Source organism: Melanotaenia boesemani, unplaced genomic scaffold, assembly GCF_017639745.1.
Source record: "Melanotaenia boesemani isolate fMelBoe1 unplaced genomic scaffold, fMelBoe1.pri scaffold_146_ctg1, whole genome shotgun sequence".
In the NCBI taxonomy this organism is placed as follows: Eukaryota; Metazoa; Chordata; class Actinopteri; order Atheriniformes; family Melanotaeniidae; genus Melanotaenia; species Melanotaenia boesemani.
The window spans coordinates 25,149-43,795 of record NW_024580602.1 but is presented as its reverse complement, the minus strand read 5'-3'; the positions used below and the strand labels follow the sequence as shown (position 1 = coordinate 43,795).

Genomic DNA, 18,647 nt, shown 5'->3' with positions numbered 1-18,647 from the left:
GCCTGCCAGGCTCTTCAGCATTGTTTGGTCCTTGAAGGCATCACTTAGCTCTGACTTGGAAGGCATCGGCTGCCGACATGTTCCGACCACATCGCTGTTCTGGCCGCCAGCTGCAGCATCGGCCAGGAACCGTTCAGGCTGCTGAAGTTTTCACTGCTTTAAGAGGATCAACTCCCAGCATGCACTGCTCTCAGAGACGGTCCTTCACCTGTGGCTGCTGACACGTCAGCAGGGCTCATTTCTCTGAACATGCTTCCAAAATGGAAGATCATTCATTTAATCATTTGACAGGAAACTTGGCTTTTTGTAGAAAACCTGGACGCCCTGCAGAACGTGAGGCTTCTCTCACAAACCAAATGGTTTCTCAGATTTCTGCAGATGAATTAATCTGCACATTCTGCTGCTTCTCAGGATAACCTAAACCCTCCCTCAGATCCACACGTCTGCAGCTGAAACCCAGACCGAAGATTTGAAACTTGGTCTGGGATAGAAAACATTTAGTTTTACTTCATCTGGACCCAAACTGATCAATTCAGAATTTTTTTTCTTTTTTTTTAGTGGTTCAAGTCTGACGTGAATCTGATTTTTATTATTTCAGAATGAAGAATTGAAGTTCTGACTTGTTTGAATCAGTTTGGTGGATCTGAACTTTACAAAAAGGTTTAATTAATTTAAAATCAAGTTTAAATTTTACAATATGTAAACAGTTCTAGATCTGTTTCCAGTTTGAGCTTAAAAAGGATGATTTTTGAATGAAGTCTGGAACTAACAAATAATTAAAAATCTAATAAAAATAATTATTTTTTAAAATAATATAATAATAATAATAATAATAATAATAATAATAATATGTGGAAACTAGTTTGGATGATGAGTTAAAAATTTAAATGAAAGTTTTTTTGGTCCAAATCATTAAAGTGATTGTGGAGAAATCAGCGAAACCTGAATAAAGCTTTTTAGGTTTGAACATGAACGTAAACCTGAAGGTGGCTGACATGGAGGGGGCGGAGCCAGTGAGCAGCCAATCACAGCCCACGAAGAGTCTGATGTTTGCTGAACCAAGGTTATATGCTGTTGCTGTTTGTGGGTTCCGGCCCGTCTTTGACAGCCTGCTGTCGACCCTCTACAATGATCTCCAGAACCGGCGTCAGGTCCATCAGGTTTTTCAGCATGTCCATGATGTCCGGGTGCTCTTTGGCTCCATCGATGAACTCCTCCAGCGTCAACTCACCTGAAGGATCAGAGGGCAGACGGGCTCAGACACTTAAAGGGTACATATGGTGCAAAAATCCTTTTTCTAGGTGCTAGGAAGTGTCTCTTGTTCCAAGTTTTCAACAGACCAGAAACAACGCTGGAACACAATCAGGGTGTTTCTGACTTTGAAATTCTGACCCCTCCCTGGTAAAAAGTTCTCAGGAGAGACTCGGCCCACCAGCAGCAGCTTCCAGCTGCAGCCAGACCTGCTCCAGGACCAGGCAGGAAGCTGCTGCTGGTGGATCCTGTCCTGGACTACCCTCAGATACGTGTATCGATGAGTTTAACTTTACAAAGTTAAAAGTGCTGTAACATGTTGCAGACACTTTATTAAAAAACAAACTTCACTTAATAAAACTGAACTCAAAAACAAAGAAAATGGAGAAAGATTTTATTTTATTTGTATACACTGTGTGCAGAATTATTAGGCAAATGAGTATTTTGACCACATCATCCTCTTTATGCATGTTGTTCTACTCCAACCGGTACAGGCTTGAAAGCCTACTACCAATTAAGCATATCAGGTGATGTGCATCTCTGTAATGAGAAGGGGTGTGGTCTAATGACATCAACACCCTATATCAGATGTGCATAATTATTAGGCAACGTCCATTCCTTTGACAAAATGGGTCAGAAGAGAGGTTTGACGGACTCTGAAAAGTCAAAAATAGTGAGATGTCTTGCAGAGGGATGCAGCACTCTTAAAATTGCCAAGCTTTTGAGGCGTGATCATCGAACAATCAAGCGTTTCATTCAAAATAGTCAACAGGGTCGCAAGAAGCGTGTTGAAAAAACAAGGCACAAAATAATTGCCCATGAACTGAGGAAAATCAAGCGTGAAGCTGCCAAGATGCCATTGGCCACCAGTTTTGCCATATTTCAGAGCTGCAACATCACTGGAGTGCCAAGAAGCACAAGGTGTGCAATACTCAGGGACATGGACAAGGTAAGGGAGGCTGAAAAACGACCACCACTGAACAAGACACACAAGATAAAACGTCAAGACTGGGCCAAGAAATATCATAAGACTGATTTTTCTAAGGTTTTATGGACTGATGAAATGAGAGTGAGTCTTGATGGGCCAGATGGATGGGCCCGTGGCTGGATCAGTACAGGGCAGAGAGCTCCACTCCGACTCAGACGCCAGCAAGGTGGAGGTGGGATACTGGTATGGGCTGGTATCATCAAAGATGAGCTAGTGGGACGTTTTCGGGTTGAGGATGGAGTCAAGCTCAACTCCCAGTCCTACTGCCAGTTTCTGGAAGACACCTTCTTCAAGCAGTGGTACAGGAAGAAGTCAGCATTGTTCAAGAAAAACATGATTTTCATGCAGGACAATGCTCCATCACACGCATCCAAGTACTCCACTGCGTGGCTGGCCAGAAAAGGTCTAAAAGAAGGAAAAATAATGACATGGCCTCCTTGTTCACCTGATCTTAACCTCATAGAGAACCTGTGGTCCCTCATCAAATGTGAGATCTACAGGGAGGGAAAACAGTACACCTCTCTGAACAGGGTCTGGGAGGCTGTGGTTGCTGCTGCACGCAATGTTGATCGTGAACAGATCAAGACACTGACAGAATCTATGGATGGCAGGCTTTTGAGTGTCCTCGCAAAGAAAGGTGGTTATATTGGTCACTGATTTGTTTTTGTTTTGTTTTTGAATGCCAGAAATGTATATTTGTAAATTTTGAGTTGTTATATTGTTTTCCCTGGTGAAAATAAATAAGTGAAATGGGTATATATTTGGTTTTTGTTAAGTTGCCTAATAATTATGCACAGTAATAGTCACCTGCACACACAGATATCCTCCTAAGATACTAAAACTAAAAAAGCCCCACTCCAACTTCCAAACATATTCAGCTTTGATATTTATGAGTCTTTTGTGTTCATTGCGAACATAGTTGTTGTTCTATAATAAAATGAATCCTCAAAAATACAACTTGCCTAATAATTCTGCACGGCCTGTAATTCGTTTTTTTAGGTTGTCTTTTCATCAATTTGTACCTTTCCCATGACATCCTCTCCTCCTTTCACAATATCCTCTTACACAAAAACATGAAAAAGAACATAAATCTCAAGTCTTCATGGATTCATATCAGCTGGATGTCGATAGTTTAATATGTTGTTGACTTCGTTATCTAAGACTGAGAAGAGAGGTTTTAGTGAACATTGGTGGCCATGCCTGTTGGCTGAATATATAATAAAATTAATGATATAAAAATGTTTTTTTCTCAGATGGAAAGTTAGTGAAGCCAAACTAAACATGTTCACAGCAAAGGAAAAAGAGTTTCAGTACAAGTAGAAATCAAGCTGGAAGGACCTCAGACAGCCATTTCTCTTTCCTTTGTGAATCCATGCAGAAAAACTTTGGATGGTAAAAGTTGCTTCTTTTGCTTTATTATTTATCACGCATCTAGCCGTCTTTTCCCAGTCAGGCCGTTCCAGTGAGATGCCGCACGGATACGACGTCCTGTAGAAATAAGGAGCGAATATGACGATGACTGTTGCCTTTTACACTCAGGAGAAACACGTTGGCTGTTTCAGGTTTGACTGGATCGATACGTAATAATGTTGGATTCTGTCCGGTTGTACCTGTAAAAAACATTATTCCATCTGGGACTGCATTTTAACTACTGTATGTAATTCATCGTCAGGGATTTGTGCCATGTTTTGTTCTTGATACGTGATTAACGTCAAACAGCTGATGAGTGCATCAGTAAAGCAGCATGTGATGTCTTTATGTGTAGAATCTGTGTGTTTGTAGATCAGCGACCAGGAGAGAAGCTTCTGGTTATGAAAGTGGGAAAGTTTTAGGGGATTTTTCAACATTATAGTTACACAGTTGAAGGAAATTCATGCGTCCTAATTTAGAAAAAGGTATGAAGTTCCAGGTGAAGACAGTTTATTTTAAAAGTATTATTTCAAGTGTAAAAGTCTAAAAGGTTAAAGCTGTCCTCATCATAAAAGCTGATTTGTTAGTGTAGTGGTTTTTGTTCCTCCGTATGAAGTTGAATAACATTTTGTTTTTATTAATAGAGCAGCGTCTGTAAGACGGCATGGTCCCTCAGCTTTGGTTTGCAGAACTCTGTGACTAATCTCTCGTAGCCATTGGTTAAATTCTTACTGGGTTTTGTGAATAATCAGATTAAAACTCAAGCTGTCTTTAGAGATGACGATACCTGGCCACGTAATAGTGTCTGTTACAGGTATATTACAGGTAGAAGGGACGTCACAATGTTTAAGAGCGAATAATTCACATTTCTGTTCCAACATTTTTGCAGTGGTTAGGCCTGTCACGATAACAAATTCTGCTGTGCGATAAATTTCCTCTGAAAGCGGATAAGCAGTAATATTACACAAAGCGATAATGTTGTCATTTTGAAACCATTTTCAACTAATATAATGACAATGCCATAATAATGCAAGTATACTTCAAAGATCAATAAACTTTAATTTCTAAAGAACATTTTACACTGAAGCTGGAAGAAATGTTAAATTACAAAACAAAACATTAAATAGACTCTCCGTCTCATTAACGACGAATGAAAACCAAACAACCAAAAACAGTAAGTATGATAGAAAATAAAGTCTCTGTTCTGGAAACAAAATTACCTTCAAAGAGATATTTAAAAAAGTATGAAACACGAGGTTCAGACAGGGAAACCCGGTAGTTGGTACCATTGTATTTAAAAAAACTAGGGAAAAACAAACTGTGCATCATTGCTGTTTATGAAGCTGAAATATCTCCTCTCATTACAGCCCTGTAGTCAAATGTGGCGTACCGGTTCGTACAGGTTAGTGCTTCACCACGGTGCTGCAACATGCTGCTGTCACGTCTGACACGACAGAGATCCCTCAGAGCGTTCAGTTGGGATGCTCCATATGAAACCTGCTGTCATACACAGTCTACGGTAAAGTAAGATAGAAAAAAAAAGATTGCAGTCGGCAAACTTTTCGTGCTCATTTTTTCATCCCGTGCAATTACTTGACTTATTGCTTATTGCGACAGGCCTAACTCTGATGGAAGTTTCATCCATTTCTAGGCTGTGATAAGGCCTTCGACACAACGGCTTGGAGAAGTTCTGCTTCGCTTCGTATTTCAGCAGTGGAATCAAAACAAGGTTAGAAATAGAAACTGCTGAGCCAGACGACATATCGCTACTTCTCCTGGTTTCTTCCTTAGACCCGGTTTAGGCAGGAAGGGCCTTTATCGCCTGACCTGTGTTTGCTTTGCACTCGGCTGCTTACCCACTCTGAAGTTATCAGCAGCCAGCCGGCTGATAACACGACATTATTCACCCAGATACCTTCATCTATTGATTAGATAATTACTTCCTCTGCTGCATCTGGACTTTGTTGATTTATCTAATGAACAGACAAAGTTATCTGTGCTATGCTGTGTTACCAGCTGCTTGACGTGTTTTCTGATGCGTGTACTCTGTCCCCTGATGGAAACCTGTGAGTGTGTGCATGTGTCTGTGTGTTTGTGCCCGCTGCCTTGCACACAGAGAGCAGCTATGACATGTCGTCATGGAAACCAGATAACTAGCTTTGGTAAAAAGACGAAGTGGAAACCTGTTGTAGAGGAAATGTGATTTTAAGTGAGCATATTGGATTTATTTTAAACTACGTGCGTGGTGACATCACTTCCTGTTGTTGAAGTGATGGAACCCGTTAGCATTAGCTGCTAAAGTGAGAGTCCGGTCTTAGCGTGAGCTGCTAAAGTGAGAGCCCCGGTCTTAGCGTGAGCTGCTAAAGTGAGAGCCCCGGTCTTAGCGTGAGCTGCTAAAGTGAGAGCCCCGGTCTTAGCTTGAGCTGCTAAAGTGAGAGCCCCGGTCTTAGCGTGAGCTGCTAAAGTGAGAGCCCCGGTCTTAGCTTGAGCTGCTAAAGTGAGAGCCCCGGTCTTAGCGTGAGCTGCTAAAGTGAGAGCCCCGGTCTTAGCGTGAGCTGCTAAAGTGAGAGCCCCGGTCTTAGAGTGAGCTGCTAAAGTGAGAGCCCCGGTCTTAGCTTGAGCTGCTAAAGTGAGAGCCCCGGTCTTAGCGTGAGCTGCTAAAGTGAGAGCCCCGGTCTTAGCGTGAGCTGCTAAAGTGAGAGCCCCGGTCTTAGCTTGAGCTGCTAAAGTGAGAGCCCCGGTCTTAGCGTGAGCTGCTAAAGTGAGAGCCCCGGTCTTAGCGTGAGCTGCTAAAGTGAGAGCCCCGGTCTTAGAGTGAGCTGCTAAAGTGAGAGCTCCGGTCTTAGCGTGAGCTGCTGAAGTGAGAGCCCCAGTCTTAGCTTGAGCTGCTAAAGTGAGAGCCCCGGTCTTAGCGTGAGCTGCTGAAGTGAGAGCCCCGGTCTTAGCGTGAGCTGCTAAAGTGAGAGCCCCGGTCTTAGCGTGAGCTGCTAAAGTGAGAGTCCGGTCTTAGCGTGAGCTGCTAAAGTGAGAGCCCCGGTCTTAGCGTGAGCTGCTAAAGTGAGAGCCCCGGTCTTAGCGTGAGCTGCTAAAGTGAGAGCCCCGGTCTTAGCGTGAGCTGCTAAAGTGAGAGCCCCGGTCTTAGCGTGAGCTGCTAAAGTGAGAGCCCCGGTCTTAGCTTGAGCTGCTAAAGTGAGAGCCCCGGTCTTAGCTTGAGCTGCTAAAGTGAGAGCCCCGGTCTTAGAGTGAGCTGCTAAAGTGAGAGCTCCGGTCTTAGCGTGAGCTGCTGAAGTGAGAGCCCCGGTCTTAGCTTGAGCTGCTAAAGTGAGAGCCCCGGTCTTAGCGTGAGCTGCTAAAGTGAGAGCCCCGGTCTTAGCGTGAGCTGCTGAAGTGAGAGCCCCGGTCTTAGCGTGAGCTGCTAAAGTGAGAGTCCCGGTCTTAGCGTGAGCTGCTAAAGCAGGGGTGCCCAAGTTCGGTCCTCGAGATCTACCACCCTGCAACTTTTAGATGCAACCCTTCTCCAACACACTTGAATCAGATGTCATCTGCATGTCATTCAGCTCTGCAGCGGCCTGGTAACGAGCCAGTCATTTGATTCAGGTGTGTTGGAGAAGGGTTGCATCTAAAAGCTGCAGGATGGTAGCTCTCGAGGACCGGACTTGGGCACCCCTGTGCTAAAGTGAGAGCCCCGGTCTTAGCGTGAGCTGCTAAAGTGAGAGTCCCGGTCTTAGCGTGAGCTGCTAAAGTGAGAGCCCCGGTCTTAGCGTGAGCTGCTAAAGTGAGAGTCCCGGTCTTAGCGTGAGCTGCTAAAGTGAGAGCCCCGGTCTTAGCGTGAGCTGCTAAAGTGAGAGTCCCGGTCTTAGCGTGAGCTGCTAAAGTGAGAGTCCCGGTCTTAGCGTGAGCTGCTAAAGTGAGAGCCCCGGTCTTAGCGTGAGCTGCTGAAGTGAGAGCCCCGGTCTTAGCGTGAGCTGCTAAAGTGAGAGTCCCGGTCTTAGCGTGAGCTGCTAAAGTGAGAGCCCCGGTCTTAGCGTGAGCTGCTAAAGTGAGAGTCCCGGTCTTAGCGTGAGCTGCTAAAGTGAGAGTCCCGGTCTTAGCGTGAGCTGCTAAAGTGAGAGTCCCGGTCTTAGCGTGAGCTGCTAAAGTGAGAGTCCCGGTCTTAGCGTGAGCTGCTAAAGTGAGAGTCCCGGTCTTAGCGCGAGCTGCTAAAGTGAGAGCCCCGGTCTTAGCGTGAGCTGCTAAAGTGAGAGTCCCGGTCTTAGCGTGAGCTGCTAAAGTGAGAGCCCCGGTCTTAGCGTGAGCTGCTAAAGTGAGAGCCCCGGTCTTAGCGTGAGCTGCTAAAGTGAGAGCCCCGGTCTTAGCGTGAGCTGCTAAAGTGAGAGTCCCGGTCTTAGCGTGAGCTGCTAAAGTGAGAGCCCTGGTCTTAGCGTGAGCTGCTAATGTGAGCGATAATATGCTGCAAAAGACTTTACAGGTGAATGTATATGCTAAGACCTTGCAGAGGCTCGCTAAATCACACGAGAGTGTGTAGCCCATGTGTAGTTGAGGTCTGATGGATTCTGATATTGGAGGGAAGTTTGACATTTTCAAAGCAGCATTATTTACATCTCCATAATCTCTGCGTGAAGTACGGTAAAGTCTGGGAAAGTCAGACCCAGCTAGAATGATCTGTTCCTCCATGTTGGAGGTGTTTGTAGACTGCGCTGTCTAGCCTGCTCTCATTGGTCAGCCAATGAAACCCTCGCTAATTGGTTGTAAAGTTGAACATTTTTCAACTTTCTTGTGTCGTGTTGCAAGCCCCCGTGTGCATATCTACGTAAACGAACTCAACATTTCACATGCGCGAATATCGCCTGTCACTTGGCTGGAAGATGGCAGCAATATTCGCCACATCACACATGTTCCACAGGAAATGATGAAGAAGGAGCGCCGTCGCCTCCCGTGTGTGGAGGCGGTCCAGAAGTTCCTATTCCTGCCTGGTTTTTTCCTCCATTATGTTACATTAGCTGTTTCACCATAGAGGCGCTAAGCTGTGTCAATCACCTCGGCCAAGGCCCGCCTCCAGGAAGACTGAGTAGAGTGATGGGCGGAGCCAGCAGATGGTTGCCCCCCCATTTAAACAGAGCTTAGTGAAAGAACACGCTAAACTCAAACTAAATGCTGATTTGACCAAAGCAGGACGCCGAGATTTCACTGAGATATCAGAGGTCTGTTTCAGACTGGGAGGAAAGTGCATAATATGTCACCTTTAACACATCACCATGGCAACAAGCAGACGTGATGTGTTGTCTTGTTACCTTCACCCTTCACGTCAATCCTCTGGAAAATGAGCGCGACGATCTCCTCGGGGTCAATGTCTCTGTTCCTTGTGATGTCCTGGATGGCCTGCAGGGGGAGACAAACAACAAAACAAAGGTGATCAAAGATGGATCAAAACAACCGAAGGCAGCATGGTCCCCACGGTAACCTGATTTGAGTGATGTCATTTTTACTTTTCAGTTGGAGATTATACTAAACGTTTTTGATCTAAGTTGTTAGAGTAAAATAGTTCCTCCAGGTTCTTTAACGTCCTGCAGACTGATGAATAAATTATTTTTACACACAAAAACCATCTGTATACCTTTTCTGCACACACACACACACACACACACTAGAATTTATATTAGTTATTGAAATGGGGACAGTACACATTAATGAACACTTTTGTGAAAATGTGTCAGATTTTAGCCATGGGCTATTTTCTATTTTCCACAAAGAGACTCCCCAAGGCTCCATGTTGGGCCCCCTGGTGTTCAGCATCTTCATGCTCCCACTGTTTCCTGTTCTGTATGAACCGCTTGCTGTTGTGTTAACCTGAGTCAGAATCTCTTCTCTGGCAAAGACCAGGCAGCCATCATTTTAAAAGACATGCCCATAAACTGTATTTTTGTGAACTTTGATGGCTTATCACACAATTCCACCCCTTCCTCATGATTATGATCCCAGCTTATGAAACGTCACTTCCCAGTTTAGATGACCTGTTAGGAACCAGTCAACTCTAGAAGTCTTGTTTTAAGAATGCATTACTGTAAAACCTCTTATAAAAACACAGCCTTGCAAAGACCAGGGCAGACTGGGAACTGGAAGATGACATTTGGGACAACTGAGTTAATGGCAGCACTTCCTGTGTCAAGTTCAGATACTTTATCTCCCATAGATGGAGAAATTCAGCGTCTGATGCTAAAAACCCAAATGATAGACACAAAACATTTATTTAGTGTCTGGAAGTCGTTTAAATGTTAAAAGACTGCTTTTCTATAATTTTACTACGACGGGGGCAGATATCGGCTTTTAGCTGCTCACCTTCAGTCTATTCATATACAGTGTTGTTGTTTTTTTTTTGTTTGTTTTTTTTTGTTGACATTTGATTTCGTCAAACTGGAAAGTTAGGGTCTGTACAGTGGTGTGGAGGCTGGCATCGCAGCAAGAAGGTCGTTGGTTCGATCCTCGGCTGGGGGAGGTTTGAACAGAGTTCTTCCTGTGTATGCGTGGGTTCTCTCTGGGTTCTCCGGCTTCCTCCCACCATCCAAAGACATGATGTCAGGTTAACTGGTCTAAATTCTCCCCGGGAATGTGTGTGAGTGGTTGTTTCTCTCTGTGTTGGACCTGAGATGGACTGGTTACCTGTCCAGGTGTACCTGCCTCTCGCCTGCTAATTGCTGGGACAGGCTCCAGCTTCCCTGCAACCCTGGATTGGACTAAGCGGTACAGATAATGGATGAATGAATTATAAAGTTATTTAGACTTATAAACGTATAATATTAGATTTACTACAGAAAGTAGTGTCTGTTCTTCTAAATTTAACATCTGATGACCTCTTAAGTTCCAAAAAGCAGCTCATTATTTACTAAAATCCAGGCATCTGTGCCCCCCGTTTCCTGGTCCTGCCTGCCCCCTCATCAGAACTTTTCTAGACCCGCCCCTGCATATCAGTCCTTCCTACTGCCTGTCAGCCACCTGCTTAGAGAAGCTGCTCTGATCTGGATTCAGAACCTGTTACTAATCCTCTTCCCCTCATTCAGGCTCCTACAAGATAAACCTGCTGATCCAACATCTGCACAGCACCCATGACTCAGAGAAACCCTGATCCACCTGAACCTGGTCCATCTGAAGCTGATCCATCTGAACCTGGTCCATCTAAACCTGATCCATCTAAACCTGATCCATCTGATCCTGATCCATCTGAACCTGGTCCATCTAAACCTGGTCCATCTAAACCTGATCCATCTGATCCTGATCCATCTGAACCTGGTCCATCTAAACCTGATCCATCTGATCCTGATCCATCTGAACCTGGTCCATCTAAACCTGATCCATCTGATCCTGATCCATCTGAACCTGGTCCATCTAAACCTGATCCATCTAAACCTGATCCACCTGAACCTGGTCCATCTGAACCTGGTCTATCTGTATCAGGACCAGCAGGTTTTACGTATCCAGCAAACTTCAGCACAGGCGGGTGGAATCTGGTCTATGTGGGAAAACCTGTTAACTTCTGAATAATTATTACATTTACTGTATATATCATATTTTTACAATTTAATTTTCTTAATTTTATGGATGGTGTCCTGCATGTTCTTGTAGGATGGAGGGGATTCCCGGAAGTCCTGGACCCTTCTGACTCTGTACATGCCCTGTATCATTGATGCTCAGCAAACATTAAATATCCAGCCTGAACATGTGTGAATACTGACATTAGTAGAGAGAAACAGACATGCACAGCTTTATGAATCTGGTGAAATGAATGTTTTAAATTTATGATTTACGTTTCAGAGTCCTGCTACTTTCTGTGACCCAGTACAGGGAACCAGATCAGCTGATTAACACGTCTTAATTCAGAGATAATCCAGCACAGTTTTCCCGGGGTCAGCTCAAGGCCCAATTCCTGGAAAGTTTGGACAACTTTTCCAGATTCTCTCATTCAGCTTCCTGACCTTAAATAAAAAAAAAGAGATTTAGGGGGTAAAACTTCAGCTGAGCTCATGACAGGATCAAGTCTTTATAAAGAAACTTAGCAGGAACAAGTTGGTTTAAAATCTCAGACTCGCAGATTAAAAAGTATCCTGATGTCCAGAGTCTGGGCCGTTAAGGCGGATTTAAGGTCTCCATGGCCAACGAGCCGGGCAGGTTTAGTTTAAATCCTACTCAAAGCTTTTTGTTTGCAAATGCAGCACTTCAGAGCAAAACATCGATTCTGGCCAGCTACAAATACCTGATCGGGTTCTGACTGACCAGCTCAAGATACCTGATCAGGCTTTGACTGATCAGCTCCAGATACCTGATGGGGCTCCGACTGGTGTTTGTTTTAATTTCTCTCTTAAAATGGTATTGTTTATATCAGGTGAAGCCACCCGTGTGAGGCTCAGCAGTCAGTAAATTACCGTGAAGATGGTCTCCAGCTCATCCTTGTCGATCTTCCCGTTTCCATCCTGGTCAAACAGTTTAAAGTACCACTTCAGTTTCTGGTTGATCTCTCCCTTCAGTAGCAGACTGACGGCTGCAATGTACTCCACAAAGTCGATGTACCCGTCCTGCAGAAGGAAAGAAGGATGTTAAAACGCCATCTAGATGATAAAATGCCACCTAGACGATAAAACGGCACCTAGACGATAAAACGCCATCTAGATGATAAAACGGCATCTAGACGATAAAACACCACCTAGACAATAAAACACCACCTAGACGATAAAATGGCACCTAGACGATAAAACACCATCTAGATGATAAAACGGCATCTAGACGATAAAACGCCACCTAGACGATAAAACACCACCTAGACGATAAAACGGCATCTAGACGATAAAACACCACCTAGACAATAAAACGCCATCTAGACAATAAAACACCACTTAGATGATAAAATACCATCTAGACGATAAAACTCCTGATGGAGACTTCACACTCGGCTGTGAATCGCTCCAGTGAGAGCTGAAGATCACGGCCCGATGAAGCCAAAAGAACCACATCATCCGCAAAGAGCAGAGACCCAATCCTGAGGCCACCGAACCGGATCCCCTCCACATCTCGGCTGTGCCTAAAAAATCTGTCCATAAAGGTTATGAACAGAATCGGTGACAGAGGGCAGCCTTGGCGGAGTCCAACCCGCACTGGGAACGATTATGATTTACTGCCGGCAATGCGGACCAAGCTCTGACACCGGTCGTACAGGGACCGGACAGTTCGTACAAGCGAGTCCGGCACTCCATACTCCCGGAGTACCCCCCACAGGAGTCCCCGGGGAACACGGTCGAATGCCTTCTCCAAGTCCACAAAGCACATGTAGATTGGTTGGACAAACTCCCACGCCCCCTCAAAGACCCTGAATAGAGTGTAGAGCTGGTCCACTGTTCCACGACCGGGATGAAAACCACACTGCTCCTCCCCAATCCGAGGTTTGATTGTCCGACAGACCCTCCTCTCAGTCACCCCTGAATAGACCTTACCGGGGAGGCTGAGGAGTGTGATCCGCCTGTAGTTGGAACACACTCTCCGCTCCCCCTTTTTGAAGAGGAGGACCACCACCCCAGTCTGCCAGTCAAGGGGAACTGTCCCCGATGTCCACGCGATGCTGCAGAGGCGTGTCAACCAAGACAGCCCTACAGCATCCAGAGCCTTAAGGAACTCTGGGTGGACCTCATCCACCCCTGGGGCCTTGCCATTGAGGAGCTTTTTAACCACCTCAGCGACCTCAGCCCCAGAGATAGGAGAGCCAGCACCAGCTACCCCAGACTCTGCTTCCTCATCAGAAGACGTGTTGGTGGGATTGAGAAGGTCTTTGAAGTATTCCCTCCACCGCCTCACAACGTCCCGAGTCGAGGTCAGCAGCCCCCCATCCCCACTGTACACAGTGTTGACAGAGCACTGATTTCCCCTCCTGATCCGCCGGATGGTGGACCAGAATCTCCTCGAAGCTGTCCAGAAGTCATTCTCCATGGCCTCTCCAAACATGCCTGAGTTTTTGCCTTAGCGACCGCCGAAGCTGCTCTCCGTTTAGCCCGCTGATACCCATCAGCTGCCTCTGGAGTCCCACAGGCCAAAAAGGCCTGATAGGACTCCTTCTTCAGCTTGACGGCATCCCTTACTGCCAGTGTCCACCAACGAGTTCGGGGGTTACCGCCACGACAGGCACCGATGACCTTATGGCCACAGCTGCGGCTGGCCGCCTCGACAATAGAGGCACGGAACACAGCCCATTCGGACTCAATGTCCCCCGCCTCACCCGGGACATGGTTGAAGCTCTGCCGGAGATGGGAGTTGAAACTCTTTCTGACAGGGGACTCTGCCAGACGTTCCCAGCAGACCCTCACAACACGCTTGGGTCTGCCAGGCCTGACCGGCATCCTCCCCCACCATCTGAGCCAACTCACCACCAGGTGGTGATCAGTTGACAGCTCCGCCCCTCTCTTCACCCGAGTGTCCAGGACATGCGGCCGCAAGTCCGACGACACGACTACAAAGTCGATCATCGAACTGCGGCCTAGAGTGTCCTGGTGCCAAGTGCACATGTGGACACTCTTATACGTGAACAAGGTGTTCGTTATGGACAATCCATGACGAGCACAGAAATCGGATTTAGATTAGGGGGCCGTTCCTCCCAATCACGCCCCTCCAGGTCTCGCTGTCATTGCCCACGTGAGCACTGAAGTCCGCCAGCACAACGAGGGAGTCCCCGGAAGGAGTTCTCTCCCCCCCCCACCCCCCCCCCACCAAGGACTCCAAAAAGACTCCAACAGTCAGGACCCACCCAAAGGTGGAGGGAGGCTACCCTTTCATCCACCGGGGTAAACCCCAACGTACAGGCGCCAAGTCGGGGGGCAATGAGCATGCCCACACCTGCTCGGCGCTTCTCACCGGGAGCAACTTCACAGTGGAAGAGGGTCCAGCCCCTCTCGAGGACAGTGGTTCCAGAGCCCAAGCCGTGCGTCGAGGTGGCTCCAACTATATCTAGCTGGAAACGCTCAACCTCGCGCACCAGCTCAGGCTCCTTCCCCGCCAGAGAGGTGACATTCCACGTCCTTAGAGCTAGCTTTTGCATCCGAGGATCAGACCGCCAGGATCCCCGCCTCTGGCAGCCGCCCAGCTCACACTGCACCCAACCCCTATGGCCCGTCCTGCAGGTGGTGAGCCCACGGGAGGAGAGGCCCATGTCACCCTTTCGGGCTGAGCCAGACCGGGCCCCCTGGGCAAAGTCCCGGCCACCAGGCGCTCGCCTCCGTGCCCCACCTCCAGGCCTGGCTCCAGAGGGGGGCCCCGGTGACCCACGTCCGGGTAAGGGAAACCTTGGTCCTTGTTTTTCATCATCATAGGGGTGATTTGAGCTGCACTTCGTCTGGTCCCTCCCCTAGACACCTGTTTGCCATGGGTGACCCTACCAGGGGCATGAGCCCCCGACAACATAGCCGCTAGGATCGTCAGGACGCAGAAACTCCTCCACCACGATAAGGTGGCGGCTCAGGGAAATCCAGAACCTACGTTTGGATAATTCACTCTGGCGCAGAGCGGCTGCCTTTTATTAAGCTAAAATTAGCTATTCTTCTATGTTCAAAGTGTTTGCAGATGGCACTGTCTTGCCTGCTCTCATTGGTCCGTCAATGAAGCCCCTCTCTGGTTTGTTGTAGTGCCAGGTGACAATGACAAAAATTGAACATTTTTCTTGTCAGAGGAGGGCAGCGATTTTCACCTCAATTTGCAGGTTCCATAGGAAATGAACAGAAAAGGAGGGGCGTCGCCTCCCGTGTGTCCAGCCCATAAGTCTTTAACCCTGTTTTACTCTGCAGCTCATTGGTGGCCATTGTTGTTTTTAAAGTGCGTTATAAATAAAGTTGTATGGATCTTTAAGGTGTTTGATCAGGTGAAAATAACTGGAAACATCTCCAAGAACCAAGACAAAGACGTCCTGGAGGACCTGGAGGACCTGGAGGACGGAGAGCCGAGACCTTCAGTGCTGATGTGAGGAGGAACTGAAATAAATCGGATTAAATCTGGAGGCTGATGTGGAACGCTGAGATCTCTCTGGGAGGAACCTCCTGATTTAAATCCACTCATCAATGACGCTCCTCAGAGGAAGTCCAGATCCTGAACTCTCAGAATTCCTCTCTGACCTTCCTCACTACACCATGCCAATCCAATTAGCAGTGACCACCTCACAGGGCAGGGATAATGGCTCTGCATGCGAACGCTGCTAAAGCCAATTACAGGGAGAGCCACTGGAAGTTCTGATTCCCACGGCGACCCAAAGCTGGACCTCACTTAGTCTTTTTATCACATCTGTGGAACCAAAACAGCCTTAAAATCCACTCAGTTAATTATAGCCGAGATCAGAGGACAACGGGCGTCACGGTAGCCTTCAACATGAAACACGTCATCAAAGAAATCAGTGATTGATCTGTTTGACACTGACACAGAAAGTTTCTGCTCACAAAGACCTCGTCCTTCAAAATAAGACTCCATTTAAAAGAACATATTCCAAACAGACTTCAGTTCCTTTGTTGATCAATTTCTAAATGAATCAAACCCTGACTGGTCCTCCGTCCAGCAGAATGAACGTCCGGCTAAAATATATCCGACCTGCTGATTCCCAGACCCTCCACTTCCTGCCCTTCCTTCATGGATTTTCCGGTGAGATCCGGATCATTTTCCTGATCCAAAGCAGATTCCTGTTTCAGCTTCTCTAACTCTGATTATGCTGATTATCTTCAGCGTGAGGAAGCTTGGATTTATTCTGGACCAGGATCTGTCCTTCCATCCACCGGGTCTTAAAGATCTTAGAGTTCCAGGTTTTCCCATCAGAGCTTCGCTCTCAGACTGCAGGTTTCCTGGAGGTCCTGGAGGCAGAACTTCCAGCTATCAGACCCCCTCTGTGAAACCAGCTCCCGGTTTGGGTTCAGGAGGCAGACCCCCTCTCTACCTTTAAGGTTAGACTTCAAATGTTTTCATGTGAAACATTTCTACAACTAGGTTAGAATTCTGGTTTTATAGAAGGGAGAAGATCCTCTCAGCTGGTTGGACTGTCCATCGCTGACGTCTGCGATGGCGTGCAGACAGCAATGAGCGAACGATCGGTCACTGTGAAATAAGAAGTTTCTGTTTACAGCTGTTTTTCTAACCGTGTTAATAAAACACTGATATGTTTAACCTTAGAGCCTTTGCTGGATTTGTCCCTACTTATTCAGGACTTCATATTCCTCTGCTGTAGATAGATTTTAGATCCGACTCTTCTTCTTTTGTCCTCCACGTGTCCAGTTTCTGCCTCCATGCTGAGATAAAAATCCTGTTTTTCGTCTGATCTTTGCTGGTTTTACTTATGAAAGTAAAGAAATGGGAACAAATAATGCGTCTTTGTGACAAAAAACCTATAGATCCAGTTTAAACTGGTTCTTTGCTGAGTTTTCTGTTATGTGTCGACACAACGCTGCTCGGTGTCAGGGGCGGTCAGAGCTTTCATGCCCCCCCCAGACCACCTGGTGTTTCTACGCTGTAAATGTAACATCCCTTCATCTACATTATATGTAGCTGGTTCCCATCATACTGGAGGAACACAAATGTGCAAACACGTCATCTTCCCTTAACTTCTCATGTAAGTTAACCCCAAATATTATACAGAACCATGACCCTGCACACGCACCGTTACCCTGCACACGCACCGCGACCCTGCACACGCACCGTGACCCTGCACACGCACCGTGACCCTGCACACACACCATGACTCTGCACCAGGTTTATCTTGGAAGATTCTGATAAAGACATGAGGGCTGGATCAGGACTCTGGACCAGGACTTTTTCATTTTAAATTTTGCTTATAAAAACTTTGATTCTTTCTGTTTTTATATCTTCGTGTTGAAAAGCTGAAAATCTGAAGCTGAAATAAAGACCGACCCCCTCTCTGTTTCAGGGGTCCCATGGAGAGATACGAGCCTCAGGTTGGAACCACATCAAGGTGTATGATGTGTGTGAGACGTACCCCGTCCATGTCGAAGGTGCAGAAGACCTGCTCCACATAGCTGTTGGCATTCTCGTTGATGCCCCGCAGGTTGAGGATGGCCTTCAGCTCGAACAGCGTGATGAGGCCGGAGGGAGACTCCCTCATGAACTTGTTGTACCAGTGGTGCATGTCCTCAGACAGGACGTCGTCCAGGTTGGAGTGTTCGTTCCCCATGACAACGATCCCAGCAGAGGAACCAGAGGAGAGCTGCAGGCCTCTTCAGACCACCACCTCGCTGCAGGACGTACTATGAGTCTGACAGGTCTGTAAATGTGGGACTACGAGGCTGGATTCAGCCCACATCCAGGTTGCTGTGACTCCGCAGACACACAGCAACCCTCAGGACTCTAACCCTCTTAGGTTAGGGAGGAAGAATCAAGGAGAACCTAAAATAACTCACTAATGAGATGAGCTGCTCTGCTCTCGGAGGCTGCTGCCACACTGTAATACCCAGCACTAGTTTCACTGAAGAATCTGGTTGTCATCATTCTCATCATAAATGAATCAGATCGAGGTTGGCCAGATTTAAGCTGAATCACTGGAAATAAGATTAACTCATCTCATGAGGACTTTAATTTATCATAGGAAACTTTGACCTTGGCAGCCTAATAATAGACGTAAACATGTAAATACCCAGTACTTAATTATCTTATTACTTAATTATCTTATTAGATGTATTTGGTTAATAATTCAAAAAGGTTTCTAATGATTTCAGTAAGAAGTAAAACATGAAAAATAAACTAAAATTTGTCAGTTTCTCCTTTTCAGTTTTTATTTTATCTTGTTTGAAATTATTTCAGTGAATCAAGCTGAGATATTTAGAATAAAATGTATAAATTCATCTGATGAGGAAACCATGTTCTGGTCTCCAGACTGACCGACGTCCTGTTGCGACGTAACTACTTTCTGCTGCGACGTACCGACGTCCTGCTGCGACGTACCGACGTCCTGCTGCGACGTACCAACGTCCTGCAGCGTAACGAC

The 18,647-nt window shown here is 46.5% G+C and overlaps 1 protein-coding gene across 1 annotated transcript; it reads right to left on the bottom strand.

The window, feature by feature from the left end:
* Positions 1-996: 996 nt before the first annotated feature.
* guca1d (guanylate cyclase activator 1d) lies at positions 997-17,837 on the bottom strand. Its single transcript, XM_041979438.1, has 4 exons — positions 17,643-17,837; positions 12,064-12,213; positions 8,941-9,028; positions 997-1,231 (listed from the first exon to the last, which is right to left on the bottom strand). Exons 1-4 carry the CDS (start codon positions 17,835-17,837, stop codon positions 1,065-1,067), a joined length of 600 nt encoding a protein of 199 aa, XP_041835372.1. The 3' UTR covers positions 997-1,064.
* Positions 17,838-18,647: the final 810 nt, after the last annotated feature.